The 14,995-nt window shown below is 55.1% G+C and overlaps 1 protein-coding gene across 1 annotated transcript in view; it reads left to right on the forward strand.

Annotated features, from left to right (window-relative positions):
* The first annotated feature begins 263 nt into the window (after positions 1 to 263).
* The window catches only part of LOC139240566 (non-structural maintenance of chromosomes element 3 homolog), a 16,310-nt gene continuing 1,578 nt past the window's right edge, over positions 264 to 14,995 (forward strand). Inside the window, exons 1-5 of the mRNA XM_070869111.1 lie at positions 264 to 321; positions 3,974 to 4,049; positions 8,131 to 8,238; positions 10,406 to 10,469; positions 13,592 to 13,671. Of these exons, the coding sequence (XP_070725212.1) occupies positions 3,981 to 4,049; positions 8,131 to 8,238; positions 10,406 to 10,469; positions 13,592 to 13,671 (321 nt within the window). The 5' untranslated portion in view covers positions 264 to 321; positions 3,974 to 3,980. The remainder of the gene's footprint in view (positions 322 to 3,973; positions 4,050 to 8,130; positions 8,239 to 10,405; positions 10,470 to 13,591; positions 13,672 to 14,995) is intronic.

The raw sequence follows: 14,995 nt of genomic DNA on the forward strand, positions 1-14,995 counted from the left end.
AAGACAGCGAGCGGTACCGGCCTCTCTCTCTCTCTCTCTGGGTGTGTGTGTGTGCGTCTCTCTAGTTTTCTCTCTCTTTTGCCCCCTCTGTGCCTCCCCCCGCCCCCCCCCAGCGCGCCGCCTGGAGAGAGAGCCGCTCCTCGCCGTGGCAACGGCCCCGCAAAAGCGCGTGACGTCAGCGCGCCGCGGGGCGCTACGTCAGCGCGCCGTGGGGCACCGAGCTGCGCGGGCCGGGGCCCGACGTCAGCGCGCCGCGGGCGAAACGTCAGCGCGCACAAAAGGGGCGCCAGACAGCGAGAGAGCGAGCAGCCGGAGGAGAAGGTTCGTGAAAGATCGAGAAGGTTCGAGAGCGGGAGACAAGAGGCGCAGCGAGAGAGAGAGAGAGAGAGAGAGAGAGACTTGCTCGACCCCCAAGAGGGTGGATGGGGAGAGAATGACCTCTGAGGGGCCGGGGTCAGAGCCCGGGGTCAGGGGTCAGAACCACAATAACAACAACAACTTGGTATTTATACAGCGCCCTTGAAACGGAGCGAAGAGGTCGCCAAGCTCACCCACCGGGCGAGGCGGGTGACCGCCCCCTCCTCCCCCGAACCCAACTGGTCGGGGTTTTATTGAGCCTCGCCAAACCGTCGCCCGATTGGCCGAGCCGTTCCCAACTGAACAGCTCTCCCCCTGAACCCAACTGGTCGGGGTTTTATTGAGCCTCGCCAAACCGTCGCCCGATTGGCCGAGCCGTTCCCAACTGAACAGCTCTCCCCCTGAACCCAACTGGTCGGGGTTTTATTGAGCCTCGCCAAACCGTCGCCTGATTGGCCGAGCCGTTCCCAACTGAACAGCTCTCCCCCTGAACCCAACTGGTCGGGGTTTTATTGAGCCTTGCCAAACCGTCGCCCGATTGGCTGAGCTGCTCCCAACTCTTGAACCGTTCCACAACCTATTTTAATTCTATCTTTAGACCGAGTGCGCCCCGCCCCCCCCCCCCCCCTGCCCCACCCCTGCCCCTTCCTGGTCAGGGCACCAGAACTTTGAAAGGAAATTTAGTCCATGTTAAACTTTGGTTGCCGGGGTGGGTGTGACGACACACTCCTATCCCTCCGGCGCCCGCCTCTGGCGGAAGGCAGCGAGCGTACTGGTGGACACCCGCGCTCCGTCTCCAAGGAGGACACCCTGGCGCGAACATAACTGCGGGAAGAGAGGGAAGGGAGTCGGGATGCCAAGCGACACCCCCCCCACCTTTTGACACTCAAACCCACAAATTAACAACTTAAAACCTTAACGAAAACTAGAATTTGGTTTCAACACCTCGACAGACCTCTGATCAGATTCACAGGTCCATATATTACAGGGGCCTGTAGTGTACACCCAGTCGCATGATAGCTCCTCGATTGTGCCTTAATTCTTAACTTAATTCTTAAACTACGGAAACTTGAGGCCATCCAAAACTCGGCTGCCCCCGTGTCCTAACTCGCACCGAGTCCCACTCACCCATCACCCCCTGTGCTCGCTGCCCCGTGTCCTAACTCGCACCGAGTCCCACTCACCCATCACCCCCTGTGCTCACTGCCCCGTGTCCTAACTCACACCCAGTCCCACTCACCCATCACCCCCTGTGCTCACTGTCCCAGTGTCCTAACTCGCACCGAGTCCCACTCACCCATCACCCCCTGTGCTCACTGCCCCGTGTCCTAACTCGCACCGAGTCCCACTCACCCATCACCCCCTGTGCTCACTGCCCCAGTGTCCTAACTCGCACCCAGTCCCACTCACCCATCACCCCCTGTGCTCACTGCCCCAGTGTCCTAACTCGCACCGAGTCCCACTCACCCATCACCCCCTGTGCTCACTGCCCCGTGTCCTAACTCACACCGAGTCCCACTCACCCATCACCCCCTGTGCTCACTGACCCCGTGTCCTAACTCACACCGAGTCCCACTCACCCATCACCCACTGTGCTCACCGATTTCAAAATTCTCATCCTTGTTTACAAAATCACTCCATGGCCCTTGCCCCCCCCCTCCCTATCTTTGTAATCTCCTCCAGCCCCTACACCCCTCCCTTTCTCTGTAACCTCCTCCAGCCCCTACACCCCTCCCTATCTCTGTAACCCCCTCCAGCCCCTACACCCCTCCCTATCTCTGTAACCTCCTCCAGCCCCTACACCCCTCCCTATCTCTGTAACCTCCTCCAGCCCCTACACCCCTCCCTATCTCTGTAACCTCCTCCGGCCTCTACACCCCTCCCTATCTCTGTAACCTCCTCCAGCCCCTACACCCCTCCCTTTCTCTGTAACCTCCTCCAGCCCCTACACCCCTCCCTATCTCTGTAACCCCCTCCAGCCCCTACACCCCTCCCTATCTCTGTAACCTCCTCCAGCCCCTACACCCCTCCCTATCTCTGTAACCTCCTCCAGCCCCTACACCCCTCCCTATCTCTGTAACCTCCTCCGGCCTCTACACCCCTCCCTATCTCTGTAACCTCCTCCAGCCCCTACACCCCTCCCTTTCTCTGTAACCTCCTCCAGCCCCTACACCCCTCCCTATCTCTGTAACCCCCTCCAGCCCCTACACCCCTCCCTATCTCTGTAACCTCCTCCAGCCCCTACACCCCTCCCTATCTCGGTAACCTCCTCCAGCCCCTACACCCCTCCCTATATCTGTAACCCCCTCCAGCCCCACAACCCCCCGAGATGTCTGCGCTCCTCGAATTCTGCCCTCCTGACCATCCCTGATTATAATCGCTCCACCATCGGTGGCCGTGCCTTCTGTTGCCTGGGCCCCAAGCTCTGGAACTCCCTCCCTGAACCTCTCCGCCTCTCTCTCCTCCTTCAAGACGCTCGTTAAAACCGACCTCGTCAAACAAGCTTTTGATCATGTGCCTTAATTTCTTCGGTGCCTTGGTGTTAAATGTATCCGTTTGTCTGTAACACTGCTGTGATACGCTTTGGAACATTTTACTATGTTAAAGGCACTGTATAAATACAAGTTATTATTATCTGGACTCTTTGAACATAGAACAGGCGGAGGCCATTTGCCCCCTCGAGCCTGTTCTGCCGATCTGCGACCTACCTTTGGCCCAGATCCCTTAATACCTTTGGTTAACAGACAGCTATCAATCCCAGTTTTAAAGTTAACGATTGCCCAGCAACAATTGCAATTTACGGAAGAGAGTTCCAAACATTCTATCGCCCTTATTGCAAAGGTGGAGTATAAAAGCAGGGAAGTCTTGCTCCAGTTATACAGGGTATTGGTGAGGCCACACCTGGAGTACTGCGTGCAGTTCTGGTTTCCGTATTTACGAAAGGATATACTTGCTTTGGAGGCAGTTCAGAGAAGGTTCACTCGGTTGATTCCGGGGATGAGGGGGTTGACTTATGAGGAAAGGTTGATGAGGTTGGGCCTCTACTCATTGGAGTTCAGAAGAATGAGAGGTGATCTTATGGAAACGTATCAGATTATGAGGGGACTCGACAAGGTGGATGCAGAGAGGATGTTTCCACTGATGGGGGAGACTAGAACTAGGGGGCATGGTCTTAGAATAAGGGGCCGCCCATTTAAAACTGAGATGAGCAGGAATTTCTTCTCTCAGAGGGTTGTAAATCTGTGGAATTCGCTGCCTCAGAGAGCTGTGGAAGCCGGGACATTGAATATATTTAAGACAGAGATAGACAGTTTCTTAACCGATAAGGGGGCGGGCAGGGAAGTGGAGCTGAGTCCATGATCGGATCAGCCATGATCGTATTAAATGGCGGAGCAGGCTCGAGGGGCCGAATGGCCGACTCCTGCTCCTATTCTGATGTTCTGATTGTTCTTTGTGTGTGGTATAGAAGTGTTTCTGAATGTGTCTCATTGTCCATTTGCCGGAGCCCCTGTAAACGTGAGTGCTCGTGATGTGGAGAAGTTGGCGTGAGCATGCAGTGGATCAGATGTGGTAACCTGTGTCTCTTCCCGCCCCCCTCGGGTCTCTTTGTTCCCAGTCTGCAGATGCCACGGGCAAGGAACTCCGCAGCGCATTCGAGCGGGCATCGCAGCTCACAGGCTGGCACGTCTCAGGTAAGCTGTGGGGCGGGTGGGGGGGGGGGAACGGGACATTCCTCTGTCGCTACACTGCTGGCCCCGTGTTCTAACTCGCCCCCAGTCCCGTTCACCCTTCGCCCCCTCCCCGCTGTGCTCGCTGACCGACATTGGCTCCCGGTCCGGCAAGGCCACCATTTCAAAGTTCTCCATCCTCGTGTACAATGGCCTCCTCGCCCGCCCCCCTCTATCTCTGTAACCTCCTCCAACCCCTACACCCCTCCCTATCTCTGTAATCTCCTCCAGCCCCTACACCCCTCCCTATCTCTGTAATCTCCTTCAGCCCCTACACCCCTCCCTATCTCTGTAACCTCCTCCAGCCCCTACACCCCTCCCTATCTCTGTAATCTCCTTCAGCCCCTACACCCCTCCCTATCTCTGTAACCTCCTCCAGCCCCTACACCCCTCCCTATCTCTGTAATCTCCTCCAGCCCCTACACCCCTTCCTATCTCTGTAATCTCCTCCAGCCCCTACACCCCTCCCTATCTCTGTAACCTCCTCCAGCCCCGACACCCCTCCCTATTTCTGTAACCTCCTCCAGCCCCTACACCCCTCCCTATCTGTGTAACCTCCTCCAGCCCCTACACCCCTCCTATCTTGCTAACCTCCTCCAGCCCCTACACCCCTCCCTATCTCTGTAACCCCCTCCAGCCCCACAACCCCCGAGATGTCTGCGCTCCTCTAATTCTGCCCTCCTGACCATCCCTGATTATAATCGCTCCACCATCGGTGGCCGTGCCTTCCGTTGCCTGGGCCCCAAGTTCTGGAACTCCCTCCCTAAACCTCTCCGCCTCTCTCTCCTCCTTCAAGACTCTCCTTAAAACCGACCAAAGTGACCCAGCCTTTGGCCGCCTGTCCCTAATATCTCATTACATGGCTCGGGGTGAAATAAAGTTTGGTTTATGCTCCTGTGAAGCTCCTTGGGATTTGTTACTAAGGTAAAGGCACCGGATGAATGTAAGTTGTGTGGTGAGTGCGAGTGAGCGTTGGTGTTGTTCAGGGGATAGGGTGGGTTAATTGGGCTCGGAAACACAAACCAGCTCATCTGTTCCACACCCCGGCTGATTGACTTTCGTACACCAAATCATGGGGCGGGGCGTGAAATGGGCTGCCTATTCGCTACCACCTGTTTAGCACCACTCTGGGCAGCACTCTCGCCTCTGAGTCAGAACGTTGTGGGTTCAAGTCCCCACTCCAGAGACTTGAGTACATAAATCTAGGCTGACACTCCAGTGCGGTGCTGAGGGAGCGCCGCACTGTCGGAGGGGTGGTACTGAGGGAGCGCCGCACTGTCGGAGGGGCAGTGCTGAGGGAGTGCCGCACTGTCGGAGGGGTGGTACTGAGGGAGCCCCGCACTGTCGGAGGGGCAGTACTGAGGGAGCCCCGCACTGTCGGAGGGGCGGTACTGAGGGAGCCCCGCACTGTCGGAGGGGTGGTACTGAGGGAGCCCCGCACTGTCGGAGGGGCGGTACTGAGGGAGTGCCGCACTGTCGGAGGGGTGGTACTGAGGGAGCCCCGCACTGTCGGAGGGGCGGTACTGAGGGAGCCCCGCACTGTCGGAGGGGCGGTACTGAGGGAGTGCCGCACTGTCGGAGGGGTGGTACTGAAGGAGCCCCGCACTGTCGGAGGGGCAGTACTGAGGGAGCCCCGCACTGTCGGAGGGGCGGTACTGAGGGAGCCCCGCACTGTCGGAGGGGCGGTAATGAGGGAGCCCCGCACTGTCGGAGGGGCGGTACTGAGGGAGCGCCGCACTGTCGGAGGGGACGTACTGAAGGAGCGCCGCACTGTCGAATGAACCGTGTTTCAGATGAGATATTAAACCGAGGCCCCGTCTGCTCTCTCGGATGGACGTAAAAGATCTCGTGCCGCTGTGTCAAAGAAGAGCAGGGGGTGGGGGGGCGGAGCGGAGGGAGTTCACCCTGGGACCAATATTTATCCCACAACCAACATCACAAAAAAAAACATGATCTGGGTCATTATCACATGACTGTTTGTGGGAGCTTGCTGTGCGCAAATTGCCTGCCGCGTTTCCTACATTACAACTGTGACCACACTCCAAAACAAGTACTGCATTGGCTGTGAGGCGTTTTGGGATGTCCTGAGGCGGGTGAAAGGTGCTATAGAGACACAAGACTATGTTTTCAATCTCTCTCGGATAGGTGTCCGTCTTGGCCCAGCTTTGGGGCTGTATGTCAGGTTTGGCAGTCATCATTATCATCATCGGCGGTGCCTCGAAGCGAGAGTGACTTGCTTCCACACCAAAAAGGGATGAGTTCACAGGTGTATCAATGAAGGAGCTAATATTCCGGATCCCGAACTACATCCTGAAGGGAGGAAGATGCCTGTGAGTGGACTTTTTTAACGTGGGGTGACCGTTGCACACCAGCCACCACACGGGGCTTGACAGAGGGAGGTCTGGGTCCAGGGGCAAGGGTTAACCAGGACGGCTGGAGACCAGCTCTGCTGCACGGACCCAGTGCGCGCACACATACTGTGGCAGATGCAGTATAATGTGGATAAATGTGAGGTTATCCACTTTGGTGGCAAAAATACGAAGGCAGAATATTACCTGAATGGCGGCAGATTAGGAAAAGGGGAGGTGCAACGAGACCTGCGTGTCATGGTACACCAGTCATTGAAGGTTGGCATGCAGGTACAGCAGGTGGTGAAGAAAGCAAATGGCATGTTGGCCTTCATAGCGAGAGGATTTGAGTATAGGAGCAGGGAGGTCTTACTGCAGTTGTACAGGGCCTTGGTGAGACCTCACCTGGAATATTGTGTTCAGTTTTGGTCTCCTAATCTGAGGAAGGACGTTCTTGCTATTGAGGGAGTGCAGCGAAGGTTCACCAGACTGATTCCTGGGATGGAAGGACTGACATATGAGGAGAGACTGGATCGACTGGGCTTATATTCACTGGAGTTTAGAAGGATGAGAGAGGATCTCATAGAAACATATAAAATTCTGACGGGATTGGACAGGTTAGATGCAGGAAGAATGTTCCCGATGTTGGGGAAGTCCAGAACCAGGGGACACAGTCTAAGGATAAGGGGTAAGCCATTTAGGACCGAGATGAGGAGAAACTTCTTCACTCAGAGAATTGTGAACCTGTGGAATTCTCTGCCACAGAGAGTTGTTGAGGCCAGTTCGTTAGATATATTCAAAAGGGAGTTAGATGTGGCCCTTACGGCTAAAGGGATCAAGGGGTATGGAGAGAAAGCAGGAAAGGGGTACTGAGGTGAATGATCAGCCATGATCATATTGAATGGTGGTGCAGGCTCGAAGGGCCTAATGGCCTACTCCTGCACCTAATTTCTATGTTTCTATATCGCAGTGTGGGCTGGCCCTGGTGCCCCTGGGCCCTCGCCTCTTCTGGGCCCCGAACTTACGCCTCTCCCCGAACCACCGGCCACCTCAAAGCAGTTTGCAGCCAATGAAGTATTTTTTGGAGTGCAGGCATGTGGGAAACGCAGCAGCCACTTTGCGCACAGCAAGCTCCCACAAACAACAATGTCATAACGATCCAGATAATCTGCTTTCGTGATGTTGGTTGAGGGATAAACATTGGCCCCAGGACACTGCGGATAACTCCCCCTGCGCCTCTTCAAAATAGTGGCCGTGGGATCTTTTATGTCCCCCTGAGGGGGCAGATGGGACCTCGGTTTAACGTCTCATCTGAAAGACGGCACCTCCGGCAGTGCAGCACTCCCTGAGTACTGCTCTGGGAGTGCCGATCGTGATTTTTGTGCTCAAGTCCATGGAGTGGGACAACCTGCTGACTCCAGGGACGAGGGTGCCATCCACTTAGATGTGGACATTGAATTCTGTGACGTTGACTACTTTCTATTCGCCCACCGATTGCTGCTGCCCTTGAGACGGGGCGGCCCTGCGGGTTGGGGCAGTCTGGCGCGTGTGGGATGCCGCGCGGTGCCATTGGCCAAGGCGGGCGGGCTGTGTCCGGGTGAAGGGAGCCTGTGGGCATTGCCCGCGGGGCTTCAGCAGCGGTCTTTGCTCCTTGCCGAGCCTGAGTCAAGCCATGTCGCCTTTCTTGCCCTCTGCAGCAGCAGCAGGACTCGGACGCGGATGATGTGGGCCCCTCCCAAACTCCCACCGGCTCGCAGTCCCAACACAGCCCGGACAAGCTGACGCCCGCCGCTGTCGACCGGAAGGTACCGATCCGCCTCTCCGTTTTGTTCCGCGCCGCTGTAACTCGGCTGTCCGCACTCTCACCGAATCTTACCGCGCAGGAGGAGCCCGTTTGGCCCATCGGGCCTAGAAACAGAAAATAGGAGCAGTGGGAGGCCATTCGGCCCCTCGAGCCTGCACCATTCAATATGATCCTGGCTGATCCTCTCTCTCAACACCATATTCCCGCTTTCTCCCCATGCCCCTTGATGCCTTTTGTTTCTAGAAATCTATCTGTCTCCCTCTTAAATATATTCAGTGACTTGGCCTCCACAGCCTTCTGTGGTAGAGAATTCCACAGGTTCACCACCCTCGGAGTGAAAACATTTCTCCTCATCTCGCTCCTAAATTTCCTACCCCGTATCCTGAGACTGTGACCCCTTGTTCTAGACTTCCCAGCCCCGGGGGAAACATCCTCCAGTCTGTCCAACCCCGTCAGAATTTTATACCTTTCAATGAGATCCCCTCTCATTCTTCTAAACTCCAGTGAACACAGGCCCAGTCGACCCAATCTCTCCTCATACGACAGTCCTGCCATCCCAGGAATCAGTCTGGTGAACCTTCGCTGCACTCCCTATGGCACTATGGCAAGTATATCCTTCCTTTGGTAAGGAGACCCAAACTGTGCACAATACTCCAGGTGTGGTCTCACCAGGGCCCTGTATAACTGGAGTAAGACCTCCTTGCTCCTGTACTCAAACCCTCTCGCAATGAAGGCCAACAGACCATTTGCCTTCATAACTGTTTGCTCCACCTGCATGTTTGCTTTTAATGACTGGTGTACAAGGACACCCAGGTCCCTCCGTACATTCCCTGTGCCGGCTCTGTGAGAGAGCGATCCAATCAGTCCCACTCCTCCCTGCTCTTTCCCCACAGTTCTACACATACGAACATAAGAAATAGGAGCAGGAGTCGGCCATACGGCCCCTCGAGCCTGCTCCGCCATTTAATACCATCATGGCTGATCCGATCATGGACTCAGCTCCACTTCCCTGCCCGCCCCCTTATCCCCTTATCAGTTAAGAAACCGTCTATTTCTATCTTAAATATATTCAATGTCCCGGCTTCCACAGCTCTCTGAGGCAGAGAATTCCACAGATTTACAACCCTCTGAGAGAAGAAATTCCTCCTCATCTCAGTTTTAAATGGGCGGCCCCTTATTCTAAGACCATGCCCCCTAGTTCTAGTCTCCCCCATCAGTGGAAACATCCTCTCTGCATCCACCTTGTCGAGCCCTCTCATAATCTTATACGTTTCGATAAGATCACCTCTCATTCTTCTGAATTCCAATGAGTAGAGGCCCAACCTCCTCAACCTTTCCTCATAAGTCAACCCCCTCATCTCCAGAATCAACCGAGTGAACCTTCTCTGAACTGCCTCCAAAGCAAGTATATCCTTTCATAAATATGGAAACCAAAACTGCACGCAGTACTCCAGGTGAGGCCTCACCGATACCCTGTATAACAGTAGCAAGACTTACCTGGTATATACCCAGTTCAGATCGATTCATATTTGCATTAACATTAGGAGCAGGAGGCGGCCATTCAGCCCCTCAGTCTTGTTCTGCCATTGAATTAGATCGTGGCTGAAATGAATCTTCACCCCATCTACCCGCCTTGGTTCCATATCCCTTGATTCCCTGATCTAACAAAAATCAGTTTTGAAAGCTCCAATTGACTCCCAGCATCCATAGCTTTTTGGGCTGGAGAGGGTGGGGGGGGGGGGGAGAGAGTTGCAGATTCCCACTGCCCTGTGTGTGAAGAAGTGTTTCCCGACATCACCCCTGAACGGCCGGGCTCCAATGTGAAGGTGACGTCCCCTTGTTCTGGACTGCCCCCCCCCCACCAGAGGGAACAGTTTCTCTCGACCCACCCGATCGAATCCTTTAATCCTCTCAAACCCCTCGATCAGATCATCGATTAATCTTCTACACTCGAGGGAACACAGGCCCGGTCTGTCCTCGGGATTTAACCCTTTCAGCCCCGGTGTCATTCTGCTGAATTTCCGCTGCTCCCGCTCTCCAAGGCCGATATGTCCTCCCTGAGGGGCGGGGGCCCCAGAACTGGGCGCAGTGACTCCAGGCGGGGTCTGTATTCCACCCCCCCCCCCAACCCTCACGACGCTAATGATCTTTTGCTTCATGTTTGACAGGTGAGTGAGGTGGTTCAGTACATCCTGATCATGGAACAGCGGAAGGTCCCGGTAAAACGCAAAGGTGGGTGAACCAGCCGGGTGAAAGTTGGCCCCAGCTGGCATGTTGTGTCCAATTCTGGGCACTGCACTTTAGGACGCAAAGGCCTTGCAGAAGGTGCACATGAGATTGACTAGAATGGTACCAGGGGAGCTCTTTCACGGCCAGCGAGCCAAAGGTGGGCAGAGGAAACGTTACAAGGGACCACCCTCAAAGCCTCCCTGATAAAGTGCAACATCCCCCACCGACACCTGGGAGTCCCTGGCCAAAGACCAGACCGCCCTAAGTGGAGAAAGTGCATCCGGGAGGGCGCTGAGCACCTCGAGTCTCGTCGCCGAGAGTGTGCAGAAACCAAGCGCAGGCAGCGGAAGGAGCGTGCGGCAAACCAGCCCCACCCTCCCCTTCCCTCAACCACTGTCTGTCCCACCTGTGACAGGGACTGTGGTTCTCGTATTGGACTGTTCAGCCACCTAAGGACTCATTCTAGGAGTGGAAGCAAGTCTTCCTCGATTCCGAGGGACTGCCTATGATGATGACCAGGGATGAGGGACTTCAGTGACGGGGAGAGACTGGAGAAGCTGGGGTTGTTCTCCTTGGAGCAGAGAAGGTGAAGAGGGGATTTGATAGAGGCGCTCAGAATCAAGAGGGGTTTAGAGAGAGCATATAAAGAAACACTATTTCAAATCCAAGGAAGAGGCATATAAATTGGCCATAAAAAGCAGCAAACCTGAGGTCTGGGAGAATTTCAGAATTCAGCAGAGGAGAACAAAGGGTTAATTAGGAGGGGGAAAATAGAGTACGAGAGGAAGCTTGCTGGGAACATAAAAACTGACTGCAAAAGCTTCTATAGATATGTGAAGAGAAAAAGATTAGTGAAGACAAACGCAGGTCCCTTGCAGTCAGATTCAGGTGAATTTATAATGGGGGAAAAAAGAGATGGCAGACCAATTGAACAAATACTTTGGTTCTGTCTTCATGAAGGAAGACACGAATAACCTTCCGGAAGTACCAGGCGACCGAGGGTCTAGTGAGAAGGAGGAACTGAAGGATATCCTTATTAGGCGGGAAATTGTGTTAGGGAAATTGATGGGATTGAAGGCCGATAAAACCCCGGGGCCTGATAGTCTGCATCCCAGAGTGCTTAAGGAAGTGGCTCTAGAAATAGTGGATGCATTGGTGATCATTTTTCAACAGTCTATCGACTCTGGATCAGTTCCTTTGGACTAGAGGGTCGCTAATGTAACTTTTTTTAAAAGGGAGGGAGAGAGAAAGTGGGTAATTATAGACCGGTTAGCCTGACATCAGTAGTGAGGAAAATGTTGGAATCAATTATTAAAGATGAAATAGCAGCGCATTTGGAAAGCAGTGACACGATTGGTCCAAGTCAGCATGGATTTATGAAAGGGAAATCCTGCTTGACAAATCTTGAGAAATGTTTTGAGGATGTAACAAGTAGAGTGGACATGGGCGAACCAGTGGATATGATGTATTTGGACTTTCAAAAGGCTTTTGACAAGGTTCCACACAAGAGATTGGTGTGCAAAATCAAAGCACATGGTTTTGGGGGTAATATACTGACGTGGATAGAGACCTGGTTGGCAGACAGGAAGCAGAGAGTCGGGATAAACGGGTCCTTTTCAGAATGGCAGTAAGTGATTAGTGGGGTGCCGCAGGGCTCAGTGCTGGGACCCCAGCTATTTACAATATACATTAATGATTTAGATGAAGGAATTGAGTGTAATATCTCCAAGTTTGCAGATGACACTAAGCTGGGTGGTGGTGTGAGCTGTGAGGAGGATGCTAAGAGGCTGCAGGATGACTTGGACAGGTTAGGTGAGTGGGCAAATGCATGGCAGATGCAGTATAATGTGGATAAATATGAGGTTATCCACTTTGGGGGCAAAAACGCGAAGACAGAATATTATCTGAATGGCGGCAGATTAGGAAAAGGGGAGGTGCAACGAGACCTGGTTCATCAGTCATTGAAAGTTGGCATACAGGTACAGCAAGCGGTGAAGAAGGCAAATGGTATGTTGGCCTTCATAGCGAGGGGATTTGAGTATAGGAGCAGGGAGGTCTTACTGCAGTTCTACAGGGCCTTAGTGAGACCTCACCTGGAATATTATGTTCAGTTTTGGTCTCCTAATCTGAGGAAGGACATTCTTGCTATTGAGGGAGTGCAGCGAAGGTTCACCAGACTGATTCCTGGGATGGCAGGACTGACATATGAGGAGAAACTGGATCAACTGGGCCTTTATACACTGGAGTTTAGAAGGATGAGAGGTGGATCTCATAGAAACTTATAAGATTCTGACGGGACGGGACAGGTTAATGCGGGAAGAATGTTCCCGATGTTGGGGAAGTCCAGAACCAGGGGTCACAATCTAAGGATAAGGGGTAGGCCATTTAGGACCAAGATAGGAGAAACTTCTTCACTGAGAGAGTTGTTAACCTGTGGAATTCCCTGCCGCAGAGAGTTGTTGAGGCCAGTTCATTGGATATATACAAGAGGGAGTTAGATGGGCGCATCTTTTCATTTGTTCTCGGGATGTGGGCGTCGCTGGCAAGGCCGGCATTTATTGCCCATCCCTAATTGCCCCTTGAGAAGGTGGTGGTGAGCCGCCTTCTTGAACCGCTGCAGTCCGTGTGGTGAAGGTGCTCCCACAGTGCTGTTAGGGAGGGAGTTCCAGGATTGTGACCCAGCGACGATGGAGGAATGGCCGATATATTTCCAAGTCGAGGGATGGTGTGTGACTGGGAGGGGAACGTGGAGGGGGTGGTGTTCCCATGGACCTGCTGCCCTTGACCTTCTAGGCGGGTAGAGGTCGCGGGTTCGGGAGGTGCTGCCGAAGAAGCCTTGGCGAGTTGCCGCGGTGCATCTTGTGGACGGTGCACACTGCAGCCACGGTGCACCGGTGGTGGAGGGAGTGAGTGTTGAAGGTGGTGGGGAGCGTGGCCCATCGAGCGGGGCTGCTTTGTCCTGGATGGTGCAACTCATCCGGGCAAGTGGAGAGCGTTCCATCGTGTGGAATTAAAGTCAAAGAGATGCAACTCGTGACAGGCCCAGATCACTTTGGCATTGTGTTGGGGTGAAAACTGTTCAAATGTGTTAAACCCTGACCCTGTGATATTCTTCCCGTCGGCAGATATAATCAAGAATGTGTTGAAGGACTACAGGTCGAGGTATACAGAGATCATGAAACGCACCACTCGAACCTTCCACCAGGTTAGTGTCCACCATTGACTGACACCCACTGTGACAGGCTCCTCTTGGCCCAACAACAAACTGTGGGGGTGGGAGGGGGGCAGGGGAGGGGGGGGGGGGCAGGGGAGGGTGCAAGGGGGGGAGGGGGTGCTTCCCCCCCCACCCCCGCTCCAACTGGGGCCACTTGCTTATTGGTGACCGAATAAATGTGCTTGTCGTTGTGTGATGACGATTTCAGCATTTTCCACACATCTCACCGCTGCATTTGGTCATTGCGCCATTTTATTCCGTACAAGCTGGGCTGATGGCGGATTGTATCACCGATCGTTTCAGCAAGTCTGACTGTCTGCTTCTTGTGTTTTCTCTCATCATTTCATTCACTGTCTCTCCCTCCCAACCCTTCTCTCCTCTCCTCTCTCCCCCACCCCTCTCTCTCTCCCTCACCCCCCTCTCTCTCCCCCACCCCCCTCTCTCTCCCTCACCCCCTCTCTCTCTCCCTCACCCCCCCTCTCTCTCCCTCACACCCCCTCTCTCTCCCTCACCCCCCCTCTCTCTCCCTCACCCCCCCTCTCTCTCCCTCCCAACCCTTCTCTCCTCTCTTCCCCCACCCCCCTCTCTCCCTCACCCCCTCTCTCTCCCTCACCCCACCCCTCCCTCTCTCTCCCTCATCCCACCCCTCCTCTCTCTCTCCCTCACCCCCCTTCTCTCTCCCTCACCCCCCCGCTCTCTCCCTCACCCCCCCTCTCTCCCTCACCCCCCCTCTCTCCCTCACCCCCTCTCTCCCTCACCCCCCTCTCTCCCTCACCCCCCTCTCTCTCCCTCACCCCCCCCTCTCCCTCTCCCTCACCCCCTCCTCTCTCTCCCTCACCCCCCTCTCTCTCCCTCACCCCCCCTCTCTCTCCCTCACCCCCCCTCTCTCTCCCTCACCCCCCCTCTCTCCCTCACCCCCCCTCTCTCTCCCTCACCCCCCTCTCTCTCCCTCACCCCCCCTCTCTCTCCCTCACCCCCCTCTCTCTCTCCCTCACCCCCCCTCTCTCTCCCTCACCCCCCCTCTCTCTCCCTCACCCCCCCTCTCTCTCCCTCACCCCCCCTCTCTCTCCCTCACCCCACCCCCTCTCTCCCCTCACCCCCCCTCTCTCTCCCACCCCTCCCTCTCCCCTCACCCCACCCCCTCCCTCTCCCCCTCACCCCACCCCCTCCCTCTCCCCCTCCACCCCTCCCTCTCCCCCTCACCCCACCCCCCTCCCTCTCCCCCTCACCCTACCCCCCTCCCTTCTCCCCTCACCCCACCCCCCTCCCTCTCCCCCTCACCCCCCCCCCCTCCCTCTCCCCTCACCCCACCCCC

This window comes from Pristiophorus japonicus, chromosome 32, assembly GCF_044704955.1.
Source record: "Pristiophorus japonicus isolate sPriJap1 chromosome 32, sPriJap1.hap1, whole genome shotgun sequence".
NCBI classification, from domain to species: domain Eukaryota; kingdom Metazoa; phylum Chordata; class Chondrichthyes; family Pristiophoridae; genus Pristiophorus; species Pristiophorus japonicus.